At 50.3% G+C, this 23,868-nt stretch overlaps 1 protein-coding gene across 2 annotated transcripts; it reads left to right on the top strand.

Annotated features, from left to right (window-relative positions):
- The first annotated feature begins 964 nt into the window (after nt 1–964).
- On the top strand, nt 965–23,757 carry TNFRSF13B (TNF receptor superfamily member 13B). Of its 2 annotated transcripts, XM_086358320.1 has the most exons (6): nt 968–1,142; nt 13,671–13,808; nt 16,133–16,378; nt 22,694–22,879; nt 23,261–23,524; nt 23,658–23,757. In XM_086358320.1, exons 1-5 carry the CDS (start codon nt 1,082–1,084, stop codon nt 23,509–23,511), a joined length of 882 nt encoding a protein of 293 aa, XP_086214446.1. In that variant the 5' UTR covers nt 968–1,081; the 3' UTR covers nt 23,512–23,524; nt 23,658–23,757. The 2 variants fall into 2 exon arrangements, with proteins under 2 accessions (XP_086214447.1, XP_086214446.1); XM_086358321.1 differs by lacking the exon at nt 13,671–13,808 and having other exon boundaries at nt 965–1,142.
- The last annotated feature ends 111 nt before the right edge of the window (nt 23,758–23,868 follow it).

Raw genomic sequence — 23,868 nt, 5'->3', positions numbered from 1 at the left:
CTGCTTGTCTTTGTTTCACTGCAAGGTCTCTTACTGCAAGAATCATGCTGCAAACTACTTTTTTTTTATTCGACCATCAGTCTTAACAATCTCTCCACATTCCCGGGTACAGACTTGTCTCACTGTTCATGATGGCTGTGTTGTGTTCCAGGCTGTGCCTGTGAGCCTTGTGTGCTTGGCCATTGCTGCTTCATGGGTACTGGCACCGTTTCCACAACAACTGTGCTCTGCTGGGCATGCTCCGTGGGTGCCTGTGGCCCCTGGAGAAGAGCTCCTGGCTCATGGGTCAGGCGTAGGTTCTCCATGTTACCTGATGTGGACATCCACATCAGAGGTACCAACACACTCTCTCCCACGGGCCAGGGCTCGTGCCTCCCCAGATTTCCTCCACTCTCCAGGTCAGCACATTTAAGACTTTGTCATCCGGGGGGATGAAAAGTGACGCTGACAGGGGCCGCAGTGCTCGTCCCAGACGTTGAGCCCTGAGAACCACCCTGAGGCCTGACGGTGCACTCAGCCCCTTCTCATCACCACCTGTGACCTGTGAACCAGGGGCTGCCTTTACACACACTTCACAGAAGGGGAAATGGAGGCACAGATAAGTTAAGTACTAAATTGCCACCAAGGCTTCCTGCTGGGATGTGGCTGAGCCAAGACCCCAGCCCAGTCTGTCCGCCTCTAGTTCAGCCTCACGACTGCTCTGCTGGGAGTCAGGTCAGGGGTCGGGAAGCACAGAGAATCATAATTCACCTGGCCTGGGGGCAGTCAGGGATGACTTCCTGAAGGAGGTGGGCCTGAAGAAGGAAGAGGAGGAGATGACCAAGCAATGAAAGAGAACAAGGTTGCTGAGAAAGAGGGCTGGGCCACCTGCTGCAGCCTGGCATGTGCAGTGCACCCAGGGGCTCGGTAGAGAGCACTCAGGGCTCCTGGAGCATCAGGCGAGTCCACCCCCTTGGCCTAGACAGACGGCGCAGGTGCGGCAGGAGGGAGCCGCTGATTTACATCCTATAGGTGGGGGGAAAACCCAGGAAGTGCAGCCGGGCACTAACCAAATCTGGGCTAAGAATAAACGTCCTGAGTAATGAGTGGCCTGGGCCGGAGAGGGCAAGGTGGCCGCGGCCTGGCAGGCCAGGAGGAGCCGAGTAAGTAGCCGGGAAGGCGGTGCGGGGAGGGGAGGGGCACGAGGGGGTTTGGCTGGGGGCTCCGTGTGGCCTTGGGGGTGCAGAGGGAATGGCACCTATGGAAGATGGATGAGCTCGGGGCCCCCTGGGGCTTCCTACACCCCTGCACGTGGAGTGCCCAGAGACTGGGGGCCCAGGGTGGGGGCTGGCCTTGCTTTCCAGGGGAGCAGCCACGAGGCCGGAGGGTCAGCCACATGGGCAGGAAGTCCCTCTACTGCCCAGGACCCAGAGCCGGGTGGGCCAGGACATTTTTAAGACATTCTATTGACATAGAATTCTATTCTGTTGAAGTCGACACATGCAAAAGTAGGAGAGCTTAAGGAGCCTCCCACAGACATGGCCCAGCGTGTGCTTTCCAGGACCGCTGGGCCCTGCCGGGGCCTTCAAAGATCATCACAGTTTTGATCTGTAAATACCTCCGGATCTCTCTCTTAAAAACAAAACCCCAAAGGCCCTCATGCCAGGACGACTTCTGCAAAGAATGGTTCCTCAGTGTCACCGAGTGCCTGCGTTCACACTTCCTGGCTGTCTTGTGTCTTTTCCAGCTGGTTTGTTCAAGTCAGGACCCAGTCGCCATCCTTCTGGTTACATGTTATAATCTAGAACATTCCCATCATGCCTCATGTTTTCCCTTGCTGCTTTTCTTTAATTGAAGAAACCAGATCATTTATCCTGTAGAATTTTTATCAGGGGAGGTTTTGAAGCTTTGTTCAAAGGCCAAAGCAGAAGGCAGCACCCAGGTCCCTCACTGTGCAGGGCGAGGCTGTTCCATCCTCACATGCCAGGCTAGGAGCACAGCCCTTCTGTGATTCTCTTTGTGGGGAGCAGCCACATCCCAAGACGTGTCCCCAGCTACAGGCTCGAATATACGAGACTTCTGAGAGAGCTGGACCAGGCGGGGACCAGGGGTCGCTTCGACACAGGGTGGACCCCTCAGGTCCACAAGTCAGGAGCCTGCCAGACCTGGGCCTGGCACTGCCAGAGCCCGCAGGAGCAGCAGAGTCGGGCCTGGCTTCTGTAGTGCACTGACTCGCTGTGTTGCTAATTATGACTCCTTAGGAAAGCCTGTGTATTTGCCTGGGAAAAAAACATTTTAAATGATCTAACCCACCTGTTTGAGAAGTGGTAAAACCCCAAAGGACATTAAAGAAAGTAGAGATATTCTTCAAGAGTAAGGGGTGGGACTTCCCAGGTGGTCCGGTGGTTAAGTCTTCCCCTCCCAATGCAGGGGATCGGGTTTGATGCCTGGCCGGGGGTTAAGATTCTCACCCTGGAGGAGCCCCTTCACCTCTCTGGGCTCCTCTCCCTCGGTTGTAAAACAAAGGTCTGCCTCTGCCCTACCAGATATCCCTGAGAAAACGCAGCCGGGCCCTGAACCCGCCAGAGCCCCATCTGAAGGGCCATAGGCGAAGGCTCTGAGAAGGACTGCAGTTGGAAACAACAAAACTAAACTCTGACTTTTCTTAGCCCAGCATTTTTCAAACTAACTTGACCACAGGGGCCTTTCTCCGTCCAATGCCTACAAGGCCAGGCGAGTGAGGGAGACGGCAGATGGCTGGGGCGCAGGGGAGCCCAGGCCTGCAAGAGCCCTCCCTCTTTCCCTATCCCGCTGGCCAGGATCAATCTCGGGTGTCTCCTGCCCTTCTTTGGGGCTGAGGATGGTTCTGGAACCTTACGTAGGTCCCGGGGGTGGAGGAGGGGTGGGCAGGGACAACGCCCTTTGGTCAGCCGGGCGGCTGTCATCTGGCCCAGTGGCTCAGTGCCTCTCGACCGTGAGTGGGTCTAGGTGGCTCCCATCTACCTCTGTCCACCAGCCATCACCTCCCAGAGGGCTGGGGGGTGGCTGGTGTCCCCTCCCTTCTCCCCAAACGAAGGAAGGACCATCAGGAGTCTGCCTTCAATTCTGGTTGGCCCTTTGGCTTTTTTTTTTTAACTAATGTATAATTGATTTACAATGTTTGTGTTAATTACTGCTGTATAGCAAAACGACCGTGGATATTACAGGATACTGAATATAGTTCCCTGTGCTATAGAGTAGGATCTTGTTGTTTATCTATTTTATACATAGTAGTGTGTATCTTGAGTTTTTTGCTGTCTCATTAGTTGTATCTGAAGTAGCGTTTTGGAGAAGGAAATGGAAACCCACTCCAGTGTTCTTTCCTGGAGAATCCTAGGGACGGGGGAGCCTGGTGGGCTGCCGTCTATGGGGTCGCACAGAGTCAGACACGACTGAAGTGACTTAGCAGCAGCAGCAGCAGCAGCAGCAGCAGTAGTGTGTATCTTGGGTTTTTTTGCTGTCTCGTTAGTTGTATCTGAAGTAGCGTATTGGAGAAGGAAATGGAAACCCACTCCAGTGTTCTTGCCTGGAGAATCCCAGGGACGGGGAGCCTGGTGGGCTGCCGTCTATGGGGTCGCACAGAGTCGGACACGACTGAGGTGACTTAGCAGCAGCAGCAGCAGTGTGTATCTGCTAACCCCAAACCCCTAATTTAGGTCCTTTGCTTCATGAATAGATGCCAGTCCCAGGTTGGGAGCCCAGAAAGTATAAAAGGTACAGAACACAGCCTTCCTCTCCTTCAGGTCCTCCATCTGCCCAGTTTTCCTGTCTCTTCTGCAATATATAGCTTTGTTAAGAGAATTTACATGACATAAAGTTCACCAGTTTAAAATCTACAACTCAATGTTTTCAGCATATTTACAGAGTTGTGCAACATCTCTGCAATCTAATTTTAGAGCATTTTCATCGCGCCTGAGTCCTCCCCACCCCCAGCCCCAGGCTGCCACTGTCTCTAGATTCGCCTATTTTGGACATTTTCTAAAAATGGAATGTGCTCTTTGATGACTGGCTTCTTCCACAAGCACAATGACTTTGAGGTTCATCCATGTGGCAGGGTGTCAGTACTTCACACCTTTTCATGGCCAAGTCACATCCCGTTGTATGGATGGAGCGCATCTCTTATGGCTCCTGGTGGCACTAGTGGTAAAGAATCTGCCTGCAACGCAGGAGATGCAATGGACACAGGGTCGATCCCTGGGTCAGGAAGATCCCCTGGAGGAGGAATGGCAACCCACGTCAGTATTCTTGCCTGGAAAACTCCATGGACAGAGGAGCCCCATGGGCTACAGTCCATGGGGTCGTAAGTGTCTGACATGACAGAGCACACACTCCTACATTACTATGGACGTTCTGTGTTTAACATTCTGAGGAACTGCCAGACTGTCTTCCAAAGTGGCTGTACTGTTTTCCAGATCCTGATGAACACACAAGGGTTCCATTCTTCCCTACCTTCCCTAACACTTGTCCGTGCATTCATTTCTGCCGTCCCCGTAGGTGGCTCAGTTTGGTTTTGATTGTTTCCCTGACGACAAATGCTGTTCAGCATCTTCCCATGTGCTTATTAGCCATTCACACAGCTTTTTGGAAAAGTCTCGTTAACTCCCAAACCCATTTTCAAACTGGGTTATTTGTCTTTTCATTATTCAGTTGCAAAAGTTTTTGCCTATAATCTGGATACAAATCCCTTATCAGATACTCAATTTGCAAATATTTCCTCCAAGTCCATGAACTATTTTTTATTTTCTTGATGGTGTTCTGTGAAACACAAAAGTTTAAAATTTTTATTAAGCCCTATCTCTCAATCTTCTCTTTAATCATTTGTGCATCTGGTCTCACTGCCTAGCCCTAAAGCATGAAGACTTACTCCTGTTTTCTTCTAAAAGTTGTCTAGTTACATTTAGGTCTATGAGCCACTGTGAGTTACTTTCTGCTGTGAGCCAGAGGTCCACATTCACTCTTATGAAAGTGGCTATCCAGCTGTCTCAGCACTGTTGAAAACTATACTTTTTCCTGTTGAATCTTCTTGGTACCCTTGTTGAAAACCAACTGACTGTAAATGCTAGGCTTTAGTTTTGGACTCTAAATTCTATTTAATTGACCCACGTCTGTCCTTATGCCAGCACCACATCGTGTGAGTTTGTAGTACATTTTGAAATTGGGAAGTGTGAGTCCTCCCAATTTGCTCTCTTTGAAGAGTGTTTCAGCTCTTCTGAGTCTCCTGCATTTCCATATGATTTTAGGGGATCAGCTTGTCATGTTTTGCAGAAAAGCTATCTGGGAATTCGATTGGGCTTGCATTGAATCTGTAGAATAATTTCAAGAATATTGCTATCTTACCACTATTAAGTCTTTCCATCTATGAATGTGGGATATCTTTCCATTTATCTAGGTCTTCAGGAATGTTTTGTAGTTTTTCAATGTACAAATTTTGTACTTCTTTCATTCAATGTATTCTTAAGTATTTTATTTAAAACACTGTTTTTGGTTTTCTATGTTTCCTTACAGTGTTTCTTTATGTATGTACCCGTAAGTGTAGATTAGAACTTTCTCCCTTTTTGCAAAAAGAAAGAGAAGAAGGGACTCTATAAGCCATGCTGTTATGGAACTTGGTTTTTGTTTGTTTTTCCGCTTAATATATCTTAGAATTCTTTCCAGAGCAATAGAGGGAGAGCGTCCTCACTCCTCTTCTTCAGCAGCATCACAATCAGTGTATCAGTGGACGCACAGTGCAGGAACGAGGACTGCTTCCCACTCCACCCGTCCTCCCTGAGGATGGCTCTGTGAGCACTTGCTCAGGACCTGCTTGGGCCCGGTACTATGGATGCCCACTAGAGTGGGCTCAGAGACAGATGAGAAGGTGTAAGGAGGCAGATGGCCACACCCCCAAATATCCAATTCAAAATAAGAAACATCAGCAGGTTGAGACATCCCTGGTGGTCCAGTGGCTAAGACTCTGCACTCCCAGTGCAGGGGGCCCAGGCTCCATCCCTCCTTAGGGAACTTGATCCCACACTCCACAACTAACAGTCTGCAGATTCCAAGTGCCACAATGACCAGGCGCAGCCAAATAAATAAATATTAAAAAGAAAGAAATGCCACCAGGTAGAGGGTGCTCAGACTACATGGCCATCCAGGAAGGCATACCTGAGACATCTCAGAGGCCTCAGGCGACATGGCAGCTGCAGGGACAAATGTCTTTGGGAAATTACAGTGTTTCGGCCACAAGTTGAGGTTCTGGGGGCAGTTCTCAGGTCCGGAGCACGAGTTTGGTGATTATGAAATGATTGTAATTAATCCATTATGTTTTTAAAGCACTTTATCCAAATAATAACTACTACCTGGCAGCTGTGTCTTGGGTCAACTCTATGCATGTCACATGCATGTCCTTAAGGAAACCTCCTCTGCAAAGGAGCGCACACAGTCCGATTTACAGAGTAGGAGAACCAGGGCGGTGCTGACCAGCTTTCCCAGGCTGACTGTGGTGACTCAGCTGCATTGCCCCCAAGCCCCCACACACATTCTGTCGCTGAAACGCGGCAAATCAGGTTTCAGAATGAGCCAACAGGAGGCCAAAACTAACAACAGGAGGAACAGGGAGGAACAGTCATCCTCACCTTTCTCTCTTCCTTCTTATCCTCCCCCTCTCCTCTTCCTCCTTCTTCCTGATTCATAAAAGAGAGACTATAAACACTGTCATTCTCCCACGTGTCGCCCCAAATGATGAAACTGCTCAAATTCTCTCGGACCCCCCAGCCCACCAGATGCTCAGGGATAGACCGCCCACTTTGCTGCCAGCTAAGCCATTTGCCCCAGATGCAAAACCCTCTGCAGTTTTTCTCCCTCCTTCCTTCCTGTCACTTAAGTCCTGTCATTGCCCTGTTTACAACAGTGGTCAAAGGGTGTCCCCGGTCACGGGTGAGTGACTGTTCTACAGTAGATACAATTTAAAGTCTGAGTTATTCCCTGACTGGTGTTCAATCGTTATGATGATGTAAACTGTGTTCATAGCTAAGCCATGTGCAGCTCACCCCAGTAACTCACCCCCAGATCCGTGGTAGATCCAGCCTCTCAACTGGGCAACCAGACTCCCTTATCTGCAGTTGCGTTTCCACTGGAGATGTTCCTCCCGCTTCCCACCTATTTTAGCTGAGCTACAGCTCCCGCTCGGCCTCCTGCCAAGTCCCAGGACGTTCTCCACCACCACTCTCAGAATTTCTACCTGCACCTCTTGGCTGCAATGGACCTGCTTTCCCCTCTCATCCATTTGTTGAAAATCAATTGACTGTACGCAGATGGAGAGCTTACTTCCAGGTTCTGTTCTATTCACTGGGGTTCCCAGCTGGCACTAGTGGTAAAGAACCCGTCTACCAATGCAGGAGACATAAGATGGGTTCGATCCCTGGGTTGGGAAGATTCCCTGGAGGAGGACATGGCAACCCACTCCAGTATTCTTGCCTGGACAAACCTATGGACAGCGGAGAATGTCAGGCTACAGTTCATGGAGTTGCAAAGAGTCGGACATGACTGAAGCAACTTAGCATGTGTGCATGCATTCTATTCACAGGTCTGACCATCTGTCTTTATTTCATCAACACAGTGCTTAGTTTAGCTTTGTAGTAAGTTTTGAAATCAGGACGTATGAGTCCTCCAACTTTGTTCTTCTTCAAGGTGTTTTTTAAATTTTTTTTCTCTTTTTTGTATTGTGTTGGTTTTGCCATACATTGACATGAATCCACCACGGGTGTACATATTGAAACATGTATATTATCATATGTGAAATGAATCGCCAGTCCAGGTTCAATGCATGAGATAGGGTGCTCGGGGCTGGTGCACTGGGATGACCCAGAGGGATGGAATGGGGAGGGAGGTGGGAGGGGGGTTCAGGATGGGGAACACATGTACACCCGTGGCGGAGTCAAAGTGGTTTTGACTATTTAGGGTCAAATGCAATTTTTAGGAGGAGAGTTTTTTAATTTGTGTGAAAAAGTCATTGGGATTGTCTTAGAGATTATATTGCATCTGTGATCACTTTGGGTGGTACTGACATTTTAACATTAACTCTTCTAACCCATGAACATGGGATGTCTTTTTTTGGATCGTCTCTAATTTCAGCAGTGTTTTCGGGTTCTCAGGGTATACTTCTTTTGTCACCTTGGTTAAATTCACTCCTAAGTATTTTTTACTTGTTTATTTATATATGTATTTGGCTGTGCCAGGTCTTAGCTGCAGCATCTGGGATCTAGTTCCCTGACCAAGGATCAAACCTGGGTCCCCTGCATTGGGAGCACGGAGTCTTAGCCACTGGACCACTAGGGGAGTCCTTCCTACTTCTAAGTATTTAACTCATTCTTATGCCTCTGTATATAGATTTGTTTTCTTAATTTCCTTTTAGGATCATTCACTGCAAATATATGTATATGCAACTGATTTTTGTGTGTTGATTTTGTATTTGCAACCTTGCTGAGCTTTCATCTTTAACAGTTTTCAGTGTTTGAAATTATTAGAGATTTTATATATAAGATCATGTCATCTATGAACAGATAATTTTACTTTCTCCTCTCCAATTTGAATACATTTATTTCTTTTTCTTGCCTAATTGCTCTAGCTGAAACTTCCAGTACTATGTTGAATTGATGTAATAAGAGTCGGCATTCTTATTTTGTTAACAGTCATAGGAGAGAAGCTTTCAATCTTTCATCATTGAGTGTGATGTCAACTATGGGTTTGTCATATATGGCTGTTATCATGCAGAGGAGGTTCTCATCTATTCACACTCTAATGAATGCTTTCATCATGAAAAGGTGCTGAATTTTGTTAAATGGTTTTTCTGCATCGAGATGTCCCTGTAGTTTTTTCCTTCATTCTTGTAATGTAGTAATATACATCAATTGATTTTCATATTTGAACATAGCACTGCATTCTGGGAAGGAATGAATCCTACTTGTTAATAATGTATAATTTTTTTAACATGCTGTTGGATTTGACTGGCTAATATTTTGTTGAGAATTTTTACATCTATATTCATAAGGCATATTGGTCTGCAATTTTCTTTTCTGACAATGTCTTTATTAGACTTTGTCATCAGTATAATGCTGGCCTATTCACTGGTCACTCATTCTCGGGAAGTGCTCTCTCTTCAACTTTTTTGCAACAGTATGGGAAGGATTAGTTTTAACTCTTCTTTAAACGTTTGGTAGAATTCTCCAGCGAAGCCGTTGAGTCCTGGGCTTTTTGCCGGAAGGTTTCTGATCACTGATTCACCCTGCTTACTTGTTATAGGTCTATTCAGATCTATACATCTATACATTCCGATCTAAACATGCATGTTTCTAGGAATTGTCTACTTATTTAGATTACCCAATCGGTTGGTGCACAACAGTTAATGGTACTCTCTTAAAATCTAGAAAATGTATACCAATGTCCCACTTTCATTTCTGATTTTGGTAATTTGGGTTTCCTCTATTTCTTTCTTAGTCAATCCAGCTAAGGTTTCCTTAAATGTCTGACTCCTCGAATAAGGGAGGAGGAGTTAGTTTCTTTGCTGTTGTTTTCATAGTTCACAATTCTCTCCTTGTCTTTGGATCTCCACGATTTCATTACGGTGTGTCTAAATGGGTCTCTAAGTTTATCCTGTTTGGAGTCCACTGAGATTCTCAAACATGTATATACGTGTCTTTGCTAAGTTTTGGGAAGTCTCAAGCCATTATTTCTTCCCTCTGGGGTTTGGAATTCCAAATGATTCCATACAGTGGTGTATTTGATGGACCCCACTGGCGACCCACTCCAGTACTCTTGCCTGGAAACTCCCAGGGACGGAGGAGCCTGGTAGGCTGCAGTCCATGGGGTCACTAAGAGTCGGACACGACTGAGCGACTTCCCTTTCACTTTCCACTTTCATGCATTGGAGAAAGACATGGCATCCCACTCCAGTGTTCTTGCCTGGAGAATCCCAGGGTCGGAGAAGGCTGGTGGGCTGCCGTCTATGGGGTCGCACAGAGTCAGACACGACCGAAGTGACTTAGCAGCAGCATCATGAGTCCCTCAGGTTCTGTTTACTTTTCATCATTCTTTGTTTCTGCTTCTCATTCTAAATAGTTCAATAGTCTTATCTCTAGGCTCACTGATCCTTTCTTTTGGCTACTGATCTGCTACTGAACCTCTCTGGGGAGTCTTTACATTTCAGGTATTGGACTTCCCAATTCCAGAATTCATTTCCATCTTTTAATGGAATGTTGAGAATGGTTTGGGGTTCACAGGAAAGTTGAGTGGAAATTACAGAGAAGTCCCATATACTCCTTACCCCCACACAAGCACAGCCTCCCTCACTACCAGCATCCTGCACTAAAGTGGCACATCGCTACATTAACACATCGTTTTCACCCAGACTCCACAGTTTACATCAGAGTTCACTCTCGGTGCTGCTGACAAACGTATAAGGAAGGACTTGCACCCACCATGACAGTATCACCCAGAAGAGTCTCACGGCTCTGTATAGACCCTCTGCTCCAACTTTCTCCCTCCCTCAACCCCTGACAACCACTGATTTGTCTTCTGTTTCCAGGATGTAACACGGCTGAATCACAGTGTGTAGACTTTTTAGCTTGGCTTTTCTCACTTAGTCATATTCATTTAAGGTTCCTCCATGTCTTTTCATAGCTTGAGAGCTCACTTCTTACTAGTGCTGAATAAATTCCATTGTTTGGATGAGCCACAGTTTATCTATCAGGTCATCTACTGAAGGGTATTTTGGTTCCTTTTTTACAATTTCTCTGTTTATTCATATCCTCATTTTGTTCATACATCCTTTTGCTGATTTCCTTAAGTTTTCTGTCCATGGTTTCCTTTAGCTCATGGAACACATTTAAGACAGTAGATCTAAGATCTTTGAATAGTATTTACAATGTCTAGGTTTCCCCAGGGATGGTTTCTGTCAAATTCTTTTTTTTTCTCTCCTCTGTGAATGTGCCATATTTTCCGGTTTCTTTGCATGTTCTGTACTTTTTTGGAGAACTGAATATTTTGAGCATTATGTTGTGGTAACTCTGGAAATTTAATTCCCTCATTCCTCAGGGATTGCTGATTTTGCTGTTGTTGTTGAGAGCTGGAGTCTGTGACTTTTCCAAACTATTTTTGTAAAGTATGTATTCCTTGTGTGTGGTCACCAAAGTTTCTGTTCATCTCTGCAGTCAGCCAGTGACCCGACAAAGATTTTCCCCAAGTCTCTGTTGCTTCTGAATTTCACGATGATGGGTATCGGTTTGAGAGAACTTATTGTGCAGGAGACCTGATTGGTTCTTTGAATCTGGAGGCTAATGTCTTTCAAACATGTCTCTGAAACTGCCATTGGTCAACATTTATATCTCCTGAAATAATTCCATATTTTCATATCTTTTCTCTATTTTCTGGGATGTTTCTTTAATTACATCTTATAACCCTTCTATAGATGTTTTGATTCTAGCTATTATATTTTTAAACTTCTAGTCATTCTTATTTGTTCTATGCATATTATTCTTTAAAAGTAGCACATTATTGAGAACTCCTTGGCATCCGTAGTTAGGAGTCCATGTTTTCACTCCCAAGGGCCTGGGTTTGATTCCTGGTTGGGGAACTAAGATCCTAACTAAAATAAAAGTAGCACATTATCTTTTTCATGGATGCATAAGTTCTCTTTCTGAGGATGTCTGCTGATCGTCTCTTAGTTTTCCTCTGTTCCCTGCATTGTCTCTATTGGCTTGGGGTGGGTTTCCTGTGCTTGCTTTGTCCCAGGGTCAGTTTTTCCAGAGCCAAGTCTGCTGGTTTTCTGCCACTTGCAGAATGGGGAAGGATGCATTTTTACAGGCCTAGCCATGACACTTCTGAGGTATGGCTAGGGGAACAGTGGACCTCAAAGCTACCCTCAGTTGTGTCTGAGGTGACCCCCAACCTCCTGCTTGGGTGGGTGAGGGGCCATCACCTGCCTGGGGTCAAGCCCTCTTTGTGTAAATTTCCCCCAACCCTATTCCATGGTTCTGCACTCCATCCCCGCTGTCAGAGGCACCAGAGCCTCCAGCTCTAGGAGCTTCCTAAGGTTCGGTGACCCAGTTCTGCTTCCTCCCCTGTGAACTTCAAAAGACAGAGACATCACCTGAAGCCAGTCACCCCAGGCCACCTGCTTTCCGTCTTCCAAGATGTTGCTGTCATTTATCCCCTGCTGCAGCTACTTCTTCATTCTACTCTTGAGGATGACTATATTTTTAAAAAATTATTTATTTATTCTTTTATTTGGCTGTGCTGGGTCTTCGTTGCTGTATAGGCTTTTCTCTAGTTGCGCTGAGCGGGGGCTACTTCCTAGTTGCGGTGCTTGGGATTCTCATCGTGGAGAATGAGCTCGAGTGGAGCACAGGCTCAAAGACACTCGGGCTTCAGCAGTTGTGGCTCCCGGACTCTACAGCGCAGGCTCAATAGTTGTGGTGCACGGGCTTAGCTGCTCCGCAGCATGTAGGACCCTCCTGGATCAGGGATCGAACCTCTGTTGCGTTGGCAAGTGGATTCTTTACCAGACTCACCAGGGAAGACCCCGAGGACAACTCTCTTTCCCTGTCCTTTCAGTTTGGTTTCAGGAGGGAAGGAAGAGAAGCCCCCGTGCTTAAGCTGCCAAGTCAAGTGGGAGCCATTGGTCTTTTCTTGGTGGTTTTTCATTAAAGAATAAGCAAAAACCTCACGATATGTTTAAGAGAAGTTGTTGCGGATGCAAATGCCATGAAATCAGACAGAAATTTAGAAAAGACTCAGCAACACAGGACCAGCTGGGATAAGTCCCAGGCGCCTTGTGGAGCCAAAGAACCATACACAGAAGTTCAAGACTGGGCGGTGCCAGCATCCTGCGGGCCTGTAGTTCTCGAGCTCAGACCAGGAGTCACCACTGGGAGCAGGTGTTGGGTGGGGGGCCCACGAGAGTCACCAGGGGGCAAGAAACATTCACCACCTTGACACGGTGGCTGTGGCATAGGTGTGCACACATGGATAGGTTTGTCAGGCTGTGCTTTTGAGATGTGTCACCGTGTGTCTCAGCAGAAGGGACACAAAAGGACATTTATTGAGTGCCTGCTGTTTGCTAGGCACTGGCTCGGTCTGCTTTTCTTTCTAATTCATTCATTTAATGAGCACCTAGTGATGTCCGAGGCACCACTGAGATCCTGGGGACCCAGCAGCAAACAAGTAGCGCCTGTGCCTGCCAGGCACTGCTGGTTACCCGGAAGACATCAGGGAGGTGAGGTCAGTGACGGGAGTACATGCAGAGGTGGGGCGAGGACAGGGTGTCAGAAAGGCTTCCCCGTGGGAACGAAGTTGAAACAGATCCGACGGGTCAGGAGGAAGTGAGCAGCCGCGGAGCAGGAAGAGCATCGTACGCGGAGGGACCAGTGCACGCAAGGACCCCGTGAAGGCGCGCGCCCGCAAGGGCAGAGAACAGGGCCGAGCAGGGCGCACTGTCTCGGGAGGGGCCTCCGAACCAGCGAGTCCTGGCTGGGAAACCGAGGCTCAGTGTGGCGGGTCCCGGCTGCCCAGCGAGCGTTGCTGGGGAGGAGGCCAGCTTTGTCTGTTCCCCTCCACTCACAGAGTGGGAGGCCGCCTGGGCTCCGGCCTCCAGCTGCCCTCACGCTTCCGCCTCTCAGCCCCACAGGGCCCGCGGCGGGGGGTGGCCATGGAGCCCTGCCCCGAAGAGCAGTACTGGGACTCGCTGCTGAACACCTGCGTCTCCTGCAAACCCATCTGCAGCAGCCAGATTCCGCGCACCTGTGCGGCCTTCTGCAGTGAGTTCTGGGGCCCAGGCCCTCGCTGCAGGCGAGCAGCCTCTACTCCTCACACATGGGGCCTGAGGGGGGTGGAGGAGGACAGACAGTGTGGGACCCTCTGCCTCTCGACCCTCCTGCCAGCTTGCAGCTTCCCCGGGGTGCCCTGTTCCTTCCTGCCTCAGGGCCTTTGCACAGGGATATTTAACCAGGGCTCCCTCCTGCCTGACCTTGAGGTCTCAGCACCAAGTCAGAGCTCTTCTCTGACTGCCGGATGGAGAGTGGGCCCTCCTTCTACGTTCTCTGCTTGCACTTCTTTCTGAGTCTTTTTACTATAGAAGTTATCAAACAGAGAGAACAGCGTGACAAACCCGTCTACCCATCAGCAGCTTTAGAAATACTGCTTTTTCGGTCCCCAATCATTGTTTTAACTTGTGTATTTTAAAGTAAATCCAAGAACTTTATCGTTTTACCTGTGAATAGTGGATCATGAATCCTTAATACATAGGCCTTCAAAATACAAACTCAACATTTTATCACTCCCAGAAGTAATTCTTTAACATCGTCTACACTCATGCCATATTCTGATTGTCTTGACAAATGTATTTTGCTTGCCTGATGGAACTCATCATGACTTGTATCATGTTCTTTCCTGTGGGTTTGTTTTACGTGTGTCTCAAGCACTAGACTGTGGGCTCAATTCCTTTCTTAAGCCTAGCACAGTGCCTGACACACAGGGCTTCATAAAATACTGGCAGAGTAGGGATCAGAGAGGCTAAGTGACTTGCCCAAGAACACACAGCGTAATAGTGGAAGAGATAGGATTTGAAAAATGACTCTCTGACACCAACACCATGACTCTGGGCCACTATCCTTTAGTGAGGTGGTCATTCATTATGTCGACCGACAAACCGGGGAAAGAGGAATGGAAATGACTACATTTCATGGTTAAAAGATGAACCATAAAGCACCGTGGCTGATGGGCTGAGGAGCGTGGAGGTTTCCTTGCAGGACGCACCACCTGAGATTGATCACTGAAGGCTGAGGATGTGGAGGCCGGATGAGGGGCAAGGGTGTCCCCTGAGAAGGGACAAGTGTGGACAAAGGCACGAGACCCGGAAAACACAGCAGAAACGCTGAGGCCCAGTGGGGAGTCTGTGAGGTCTGGCAGTGAGGGCGGTAGCCTGCGGAGCTGTCACCTACACAGGCATATGGGGGACCCGAGGAGGCTAGGAGGTCATGGCAACCCTGAGACAAGGCCACCACTAGGCTAACTCCCCCTGTGCTGGGGTTGGGGGGCCAGGGCCAGGGCAGGGCAAGGGGAGGTCCCAGATCTATGCCTCCCTGGTCTTGTTCTCTACTTTGAAAAGGACACAAGGGCTGGCATGTCTGCATTGCAAAGAGGCGTGGTGAATATTCTACTTAAACCTTTAGCATTATTCACTATGTGTCAGGGACTTCAGATCCTCATAGCAACTGTAAGAAATGACCATATTATATTGTGATTATCCCTCTCCTGGAAAACAGGAGACTGAGTCACAGAGAGGCCCAGGTGCCACGTGAAGTGGGGATGAGGGTGCCCCAAGCCTGAGTAGCTTCAAGGTCTGGCTTCTGGTACTGCCTGCAAACTTGCCTCCAGGTCACAGTTCCATAGGAACAGAATCCTCCTTAGAGACAAAGGAGACCCGCCCTGCAAAAAGGCAGGTCTGTAATGCACTCAGCACTGCTCTCTGAGCAAGTGTGGATGGCCTTCGTTTTGCTTCGCTTCTGCCCCTGGTAGTGATACATGTTTGAGCTCCTGTGACTCTCATTTATTATTAGGACAGGACGAACACTGTCGTTCAAGCTTTCCCACCTCCTGTCCAGGCCCCTCCCCAACTCACCAAAGGGTATGCTGGCTTCCTTCTCCATTCCTTGTATTTATAAGAGATATGCTTCTCCTTTATGAGATTTGAAAAATCCAACCAAGAACTCCTGTGACAATGTAATAACTTAGATATCAATGGTAAAATATAACTAGAAAATCCTTATATGGTTAGTACTAGGAAATGTACTTTTAAATAATATGTAGAGCAAAGAACAAATACTAATGAAAAATAAGAACATTTTAAACTAGATATAGAAAAAAATACTACACATCAAAACACATGCAGTGCAGCTTAACAGTACACAGTGGACAAGGTACCATCTAGTGTTTGCATCATGGAAAAGGACTGGGATTACTCTGGAATTGCTTTTGGGGAACTGGACTAGGATTTTTTTTCACTGGGATGCCCTTTGAGGCCAGACCGGCAGGTCCTGTGTGTGTCCGTCCCCCAGTAACATCACTGATCTCTGTCTCCCAGAGTCACTCAGTTGCCGCCAAGAGCAAGGCAGGTATTATGACCTGCTCCTGAGGGACTGCGTCAGCTGTGCCTCCATCTGCGGACGTCACCCCAAGCAGTGCACACACTACTGTGAGAAGACGCTGAGGAGCCAAGTGAGCCTCCTACCAGAGGTCAGGAGACAGCGGGCCGGAGAGGCCCCGACCCGAGCAGACACCCTGGGGAGGCACCAGGTGCCAGAGCACAGAGGCTTGGATGCGGGTCCAGGTAAGCTACCTGCTGTGTTTGGCCTGCGCTTTGTTCACAGTCCAAGTGGGTGGAAGGCAGGCACCAGGCCTCAATAAGGAGGGGCTGCGAAGCAGGAGTCCAGTCCATGCAAATAACCAGAAGCCAGACTGTGGGGTGGTCATCACAGGAAGAAAAACTAGGCAAAGTTTACAGAAGGCTGTGGGCAAGAAGAAAGAAGCAGAAGAAAAAAAGACCAGACAGTTGGGAGTCTCCTGACAACCCTGAATGAGCTCTCAAAACACAGGGCCACGAGTGACCAACACAGCCAACTTGTGAGCAAGACCCCCAGTCCCATTCAGAGAAACGGAGACTCATCAGGGCCTACAGCCCATGTCTGCCCTACACCGTGTCCCCCTGGAGGTCTGGGACTTACATGTGTCCCACTGTGTCCCAACACGTGTGTGTGCAGGTGAGGCCAGAGCTGGGCTGCAAGGACTGTAAACAGAAGGTGCTGAGTCCAGGCCCTGGGTCCTGAGGGGGGGGTGGGGTGGGGCGTGGAGGATGGTCACACAGCGGAGCTGACCTCTTTCCATCCCCTCCTGCTCCCCACATCCTGCCCCCCAACTCACTCCGCACCCTGCCAACCCCCACCTCGGCCCACTCCACATCTCTGGGAAAGGCCATTCCTTTGTTTGATGGCAACAGTGCAAGCTTAGCTGGGCTGGGGCTCCAGGCGTCCACACCTGTGGCCACTTCCCTCCTGTCTCTGTCTTCACGGGGCTTCTCTGTGGGTCTGTCTTCCTCTTTCTAAGGATACTTGTCACTGAATTCAGGGCCACCCTCATCCAAGGTGGCCTCACCTCCAGATCCTTACATTTTTTAAAAGAAGTTTTGTTTTGGTTGCATCGGATCTCCGTTGTGGCACACAGGATCTTCCCTGCCTCATGCAGGCTCTTTCAGGGCTCAGTAGCTGCAGCTCTCAGGCTTAACAGCTCTGTGGCACGTGGGATCTTAGTTCCTCAAACAGGGACTGAACCCCCGCCCCCTGCATTGTAAGATGGATTCTTTTTCCCCAACTTTATTTGTTTTCAGCTGCACTAGGTCTCTGCTGCTGCCAGCAGGTTTTCTCTCGTGGTGACTTGTGGGCTGCTGTCTAGCTGTGGTGCACGGGCTTCAGTAGTTGTGGCACATGGGCTTAGGTGCTCCATGGCATGTGAGAACTTCCCAGCCCAGGGATCGAACCCCTGTCCCCTGCACTGCAAAGCAGGTTCTTAACCACTGGACCAGCAGGGAAGTTCCCCAGACCCTTAACTTGGTCACATCCACAAAGGCTCCTTTCTCACAAATCAGGTCACATGTGTGTGGGGGGTGCCCACCTAGGGGGCTCCTTAGGGGCACAGTGGCATGGTAGCCTGGTGGTCAGTCTCGTCCCTGGCTTTTTGCTTATCTTGGGGCATGGAGTGTTTTCTTTTCCCATCCCCGCCACTGCCACATGTGACGTCACCACTGCGAGGGCTGCCCCCAGGCCTGAAGCCAGGGAAGAGGTGCAGACAGCCTTGTGCACCTACCTCACTCCTCCCCAGCCTGCCTGCTTGCTGGGCCAGGGCTGCAGGGATGCTGGCCAAACATTCCACTGGGTCCGGCGGCAGCCAATAGCATGGAGGCGAAGTGTCTGCCCCATTCCCCCAGAAGGCAGACCTGATCATGAGCACCAGTGGCCGTGGGCCCAGGCTCAAATCCTGTCCTCCCTTGGCCACCAGCTGAACCAAAGCCACTAGGGCCCTCAGGATGGTCACAGCGCTGCCAGTCTAGCCGGCCAGAGTTCCAGCCCAGCAGCAGCAGTTTCCAGGCGAGACTGGTTCTGAAAAAAGTGTAAAGGATTGAACAAATCAAATGAAAAGTTCAGTTGCTGAGTTGTGTTCGACTCTTGGCAGTCCCATGGACTGCGGCACGCCAGGCTTCCCTGTCCATCACCGACTCCTGGAACCTACAGAAACTCATGTCCATTGCGTCGGTGATGCCATCCAACCGTCTTATCCTCTGTCGTCCCCTTCTCCTCCTGGCTTCAGTCTTTCTCAGCATCAGGGTCTTTTCCAATGAGTCGGTTCTTTGCATCAGGTGGCCAAAGTATTGGAGTTTCAGCTTCAGCATCAGTCCTTCCAATGAATATCCAGGACTGATTTCCTTTACGACGGACTGGTTTGATCTCCTTGCAGTCCAAGGGACTCTCAAGAGTCTTCTCCAATACCACAGTTCAAAAGCATCAATTCTTTGCTCAGCTTTCCTTATAGTCCAAATCTCACATCCATATATGACTACTGGAAAAACCATAGCTTTGACTAGATGGACCTTTGTTGGTAAAGTAATGTCTCTGCTTTTTAATATGCTGTCTAGGTTGGTCATAGCTTTTCTTCCAAGGAGCAAGCATCTTTTAATTCCATGGCTGCAGTCACCATCTGCAGTGATTTTAGAGCCCCAAAAATAAAGTCTCTCACGGTTTCCATTGTTTCCCCATCTATTTGCCATGAAGTGATGGGACTGGATGCCATGATCTTAGTTTCCTGAATGTTGAGTTTTAAGCCAACTTTTTCACCTCTTTCACTTTCATCAAGATGTTCTTTAGTTCTTCTTTGCTTTCTGCCGTTAAGAGTGGTGTCACCCGCATATCTGAGGTTATTGATATTTCTCCCAACAATCTTGATTCTAGCTTGTGCTTCATCCAACCTGGTAATTTGCATGAGGTACTCTGCATATAAGTTAAATAAGCAGGGTGACAATATGCAGCCTTGATGTACTCCTTTCCCGATTTGGAACCAGTCCATTTCTATTTCTAACTGTTGCTTCTTGACTTGCATACATATTTCTCAGGAGATAGGTCAAGTGGTCTGGTATTCCCACCTCTTTAAGAATTTTCCACAGTTTGTTGTAATCCATACAGTGAAAGGCTTTGGCGTAGTCAATAAAGCAGATGTTTTTCTGAAATTCTCTTGCCTTTTCGATGATCTAACGGATGTTGGCAATTTTATCTCTGGTTCCTCTGCCTTTTCTAAATCCAGATTGAACATCTGAAATTTCTTGGTTCATGTGCTGTTGAAGCCTAGCTTGGAGCATTTTGAGCATTACTTTGCTACCGTGTGAGATGAGTGCAATTGTGTGGTAGTTTGAACATTCTTTGGCATTGCTTTTCTTTGGGATTGGAATGAAAACTGACCTATTCCAGTACTGTGGCGACTGCTGAGTTTTCCAAATTTGCTGGCATATTGAGTGCAGCACTTTCACAGCATCATATTTTAGGATCTGAAATTGCTCAGCTGGAATTTCATCACCTCCACTAACTTTGTTCATAGTGATGCTTCCTAAGGCCCACTTGACTTCACACTCCAGGATGTCTGGCTCTAGGTGAGTGATCACACCATCATGGTTATCTGGGTCATTAAGATTTTTTTGTATAGTTCTGTGTATTCTTGCCACCTCTTCTTAATATCTTTTGCTTCTGTTACGTCTATACTGTTTCTGTCCTTTATTGTGCCCATCTTTGTATGAAATATTCCTGTGGTATCTCTAATTTTCTTGAAGAGATCTCTAGTCTTTCCCATTCTATTGTTTTCCTCCATTTCTTTGCATTGATTCCTGGAAAACCTGCTTGGAAATGAACCCAGCACTGCCCCTGGTGGCAGTGCTCAGAACTGCGCCTGCCAGCCTGGTTCTCAGGCAAGCACGGAGGTCAAGTCCTTTTCAGACAGAAGTCCCTGGGCCTGGGGTCAGCAGACAGAGGCACCGGGCCAGACCGCTCCATCCCAGGGCCAGGTCACTAGGGCCGAGACAGGGCAGTAACCAAGCTGCAGACCTGAATGGCTTGGTGACTGAGCACAGGAAGCAGAGCAGAGGCGGGGACCCTGTCCTCCCATCTGGCAGCCAGCAGGCTCCCCGCTCTTTCCTGTCTGGAAGGGGTGACATGCATGAGTTGTGATGGGAGAGAAAAGGCATTAAGACCGAGGTTTGGGGCACTCTCCCCAGAAGCAACGCCTGCTGGAGGCGGGGTTGTCAATTCCCAGGTGTTCCCATCGAAGCACATCTCATCCCAGGCTGTACCCCAAGTGCCCGCCTTCCCCTCCCTCCTCACTGCCTGCCCCTGAGGTCCGGCCCATCTCAGTATCCATCATGCAGCTGGTCCTCAGTCAAGGACTGCATCCACGTCACCGGAAGTGATAGTGCAGAGTCTGGGAGACTCTGAAAGCATGCCTGCGTCTCCAGCCTGGGTGCAGCTGGAAGGTGACATGTTCTGCAGTTTTAACTGCACTTCTTCTTCGGGCCAGGGCCTCTGTGAGGCATGGGCAGGGACCAGGGGGGTCAGGCAGGAACTAGTTCCATTTCCCTGGGAAGCCCCAGATCTCGGTCTGGGCCAAGGGACAGAAAGAAGGCAGAACCTGCCTTTCAGAAGCAGGGTCCCTGCTCAGGTTGTCTAGTGTGGCATCTGAAAGCAGCTGAACTCTCAGATAGCAGGAGACCACCCCTGTTCTCACTTCTGGTTCTGGGGGTCTGGGCAGGGAGAGGAAGGGGCTCGGGGGGCTTGGAGGGCAGGTCCCTGCTGATGGTGCCGAGGGTCACCATGGCAAGTGGATGGTGCTGTGGATGGAGTCACCTAGAGGCTTGGCCCTGATGCTGCGGTGACTGAACCATGCTTCTCCTCGTTCTAGTTCAAGGGGGACACTCTCTATGGGGCTTCTTCAGCCGGCTTCTCACATGGAGGCTCAGGGCACACAAGAAAGCAGAGCAGCAGCTGACAGGCCTCCTCGGGGCACAAGCCAGGCCCTGTGTCACCCTGGCTACGTTCTGCTGGGCACAACGGGGGGCCCAGCCCAGCCTGACCTGAGGGCGGAAATCAGGAACCATTTCCGAATGCCAGCAGCCAGTCTCCAGTCAGTCTGAGCGTTGGAATTCACGCTGAAAACACCTGAAATATGCAGATGTGTGGTTGTGAATTGACCTGGCGGTCCTGTGTACTGAGCAGCGTCAGAGAACAGACGCTGGTGGCTGGTAATTCTGCCTCTGACGGGAAGGCTTGTCCAGCCGGCCTGATGGTTTCCCTTTATCCTGGGGTGTGTAGGAGCAGACGGGGAGACCTGGGAGCTGGGAAACATGGTGTCACCTGGTTCTGTACACCCTGTGACCTCTCCCTAGATCCTCTCACGTCTCAGGATCTCGGCCTCCAGATCTGTAGCCTCACTCAGGGTCTTTGCTTTCCCTCCCCCACCCACGGCCTCTCTGAGCTCTGGTCAGCACTGCTGGCCTGAGGTGGCGACACCAGCCCGCTCAGAGCTCTGTAAACATCAAGGCAGCACAGGCCAGCAGTCATTTTATACAGCTCTCTCTCGGGAGTGTGTGTAAGGAAGAGGACCAGTGTCCACGCTCATCATGTATGTGTGTGGCTGGCCCGGCCCTGGCCTGGCGTCCATCAGGCCTGCCACTGATTGCAGCTCTGCAATTGGGATTCTGAGGCTCAGTTTTGTTTCCTGCAAGATGGACCATAAGACGGTGCAACCACTGTCGAAAACCGTCAGGCTCCTCAAACAGCTCAACACAGAGCTGCCATCTGCCCCGCACTCCACCCCCGGGATGCGTCCATGAGAGTGAACACAAGGTCCACGTGGAAACCTGCAAGCTTGACACCACATCAGTGTTCCCTGTGGACAGACAAATGACACACGTGACCACAGGCCTGAGCTTTGGAAACACACTAAGGGGCTGACACAAAGGCCCCGTGCTGCAAGGGTCTGTCGGTGGCCAGAACTGGTGCAGAGACAGCCTAGTGGAGCCTGGGAGAGGGGGGTCACCACGATGGGTGCGGTGCTGGGCCCGCCCCCAGGCACACAGGCAGCGGCTGCACAACCCTGCAAACACACTGAACCCCTGCCTCCTCTGCTTTACAGCTATGTAGCCATGGACTACCCCTGAGTCTCCTGGCTCAGGGAGGGCCCCCGGCTTTACCCCTGCCCCCCGAACTCAGAAGCAATTGCACTGTCTCTCTCTCGAAGCTTGTGCCCCCAGGTCAGACAGACACACACCCTCCCTGGATAGCTATCTCCCTGTTCACCCAGCCACCTCTGGTACTGCCGCAAGTCACACGCCAAAGGAGACGAGACAACAAACGGTGTCCAGCTCCACCATCTCAGAGGCTGCTCCAGGCCGGGGTGGGAGCAGGCTGAGCCTGACCCTCCAAGGGGGTGAAGGGTAACCACAGAGCTTGCGTTGGGCTGACAGGGCAAGAGTGAGCATGGAGGAGGAGGGGCTGCTCCCTGAGGAGAACTGCCTCAGGGAGGCCCTTCTCATTCTCACCCCGGCCTTGTCCGGCAGCGCCTGCAGGGCTGAAGCTGAGCGCTGACCAGCTGGCCCTGGTCTACAGCACGCTGGGCCTATGTCTCTGTGCCATCGTCTGTTGCTTCCTGCTGGCCGTAGCCTGCTTCCTCAAGAGGAGGGGGGTCCAGGTCTCCTTCCCGACCCGCCCAGGGCTGTGTCCCACGCAGGCCAAGACTTCCAAGGGTGAGTGTTCACTGGGGTCCCAGGCATCTCTCTGTTCTGGCCCTGCCCCGTTTCTAAGTGGACAGCGCCAGGCAGCTCCTCCTGGGGAGGCCTGGGGCTGGTCGGTGCAGCACCCACTCAGACTAGATGAACCAGGTCAAACATCAAGGCGAGAAGAGCAGGGGCTTGAGGAAGGGTGGGTGGACGTATGGGGTGGGGTGGGGGTGCGGGGCCCACAGCGCTAAAACTGGAGGTGGTGGGTCCCCTGGCGCTTTGGGACTGTAAGGCCCGCACCTGCACATCCGCCCCTGCGAAAGGGGAGGGCGTGGCTGGGCTGCCTGGAGGAGAGGGTGAAGGAGGAGGGGTCCGCGCCGAGGCCAACGCCCTCTCCTCCCTGCACAGATCACTGGATGGAAGCCGGCTGCGTGGCAGGGACGCCGCCCGAGCCGGTGGAGACATGTAGCTTCTGCTTCCCGGAGTGCAGGGCGCCCACCCAGGAGAGCGCAGGCGCGCCCCCGACACCTGGGTCCGAGCGCACAGGGAGGAGGGCTCGCCAGGGCCAGAGCGCAGCCGGGCAACCCTGCGTGCGCGCTGTGAACGGCGGGATCGAGGTGGTATACACACCAGCGCAGGAAGGAGGCCTGGCCACGTGAACCTGGGGGAATGGTGAGGGGGGAGAGGGAGAGAAGTGGGGGACGGGGGTGGGCAGAAGGGGAGGAAGAGGTGATGGGGGCGGAGGGGAGAAGAGCTGGGGAAAAGGGCCAGGGACCCCGTTCTTGACCCCAGGTCTCCACTGTAGGTCACCGTCACCTCAACGCACCTGCGGTAAAGGCACCGCCCCTGCTGGACTCAGCCCCGGGGCCCCTTCGCGGAAATAAAACCTCCCACACTGCCCGTTCCTCACTGTCCTGGTTTGGGTCGTGTCTCCCTGTGGTGACCACCCAGTTTCACGGCTCCTGCTGCCCCTGGGTTCCAAGCCTGGTCTCCGCGGATCTGAGATCACATGTGGA

The sequence above is a fragment of the Bos grunniens genome, chromosome 19, assembly GCF_055505025.1.
Source record: "Bos grunniens cultivar Pamir isolate PY7600 chromosome 19, Bosgru_T2T1.0, whole genome shotgun sequence".
Taxonomy (NCBI): domain Eukaryota; kingdom Metazoa; phylum Chordata; class Mammalia; order Artiodactyla; family Bovidae; genus Bos; species Bos grunniens.
This window is presented reverse-complemented; position numbering and strand designations above follow the sequence as displayed.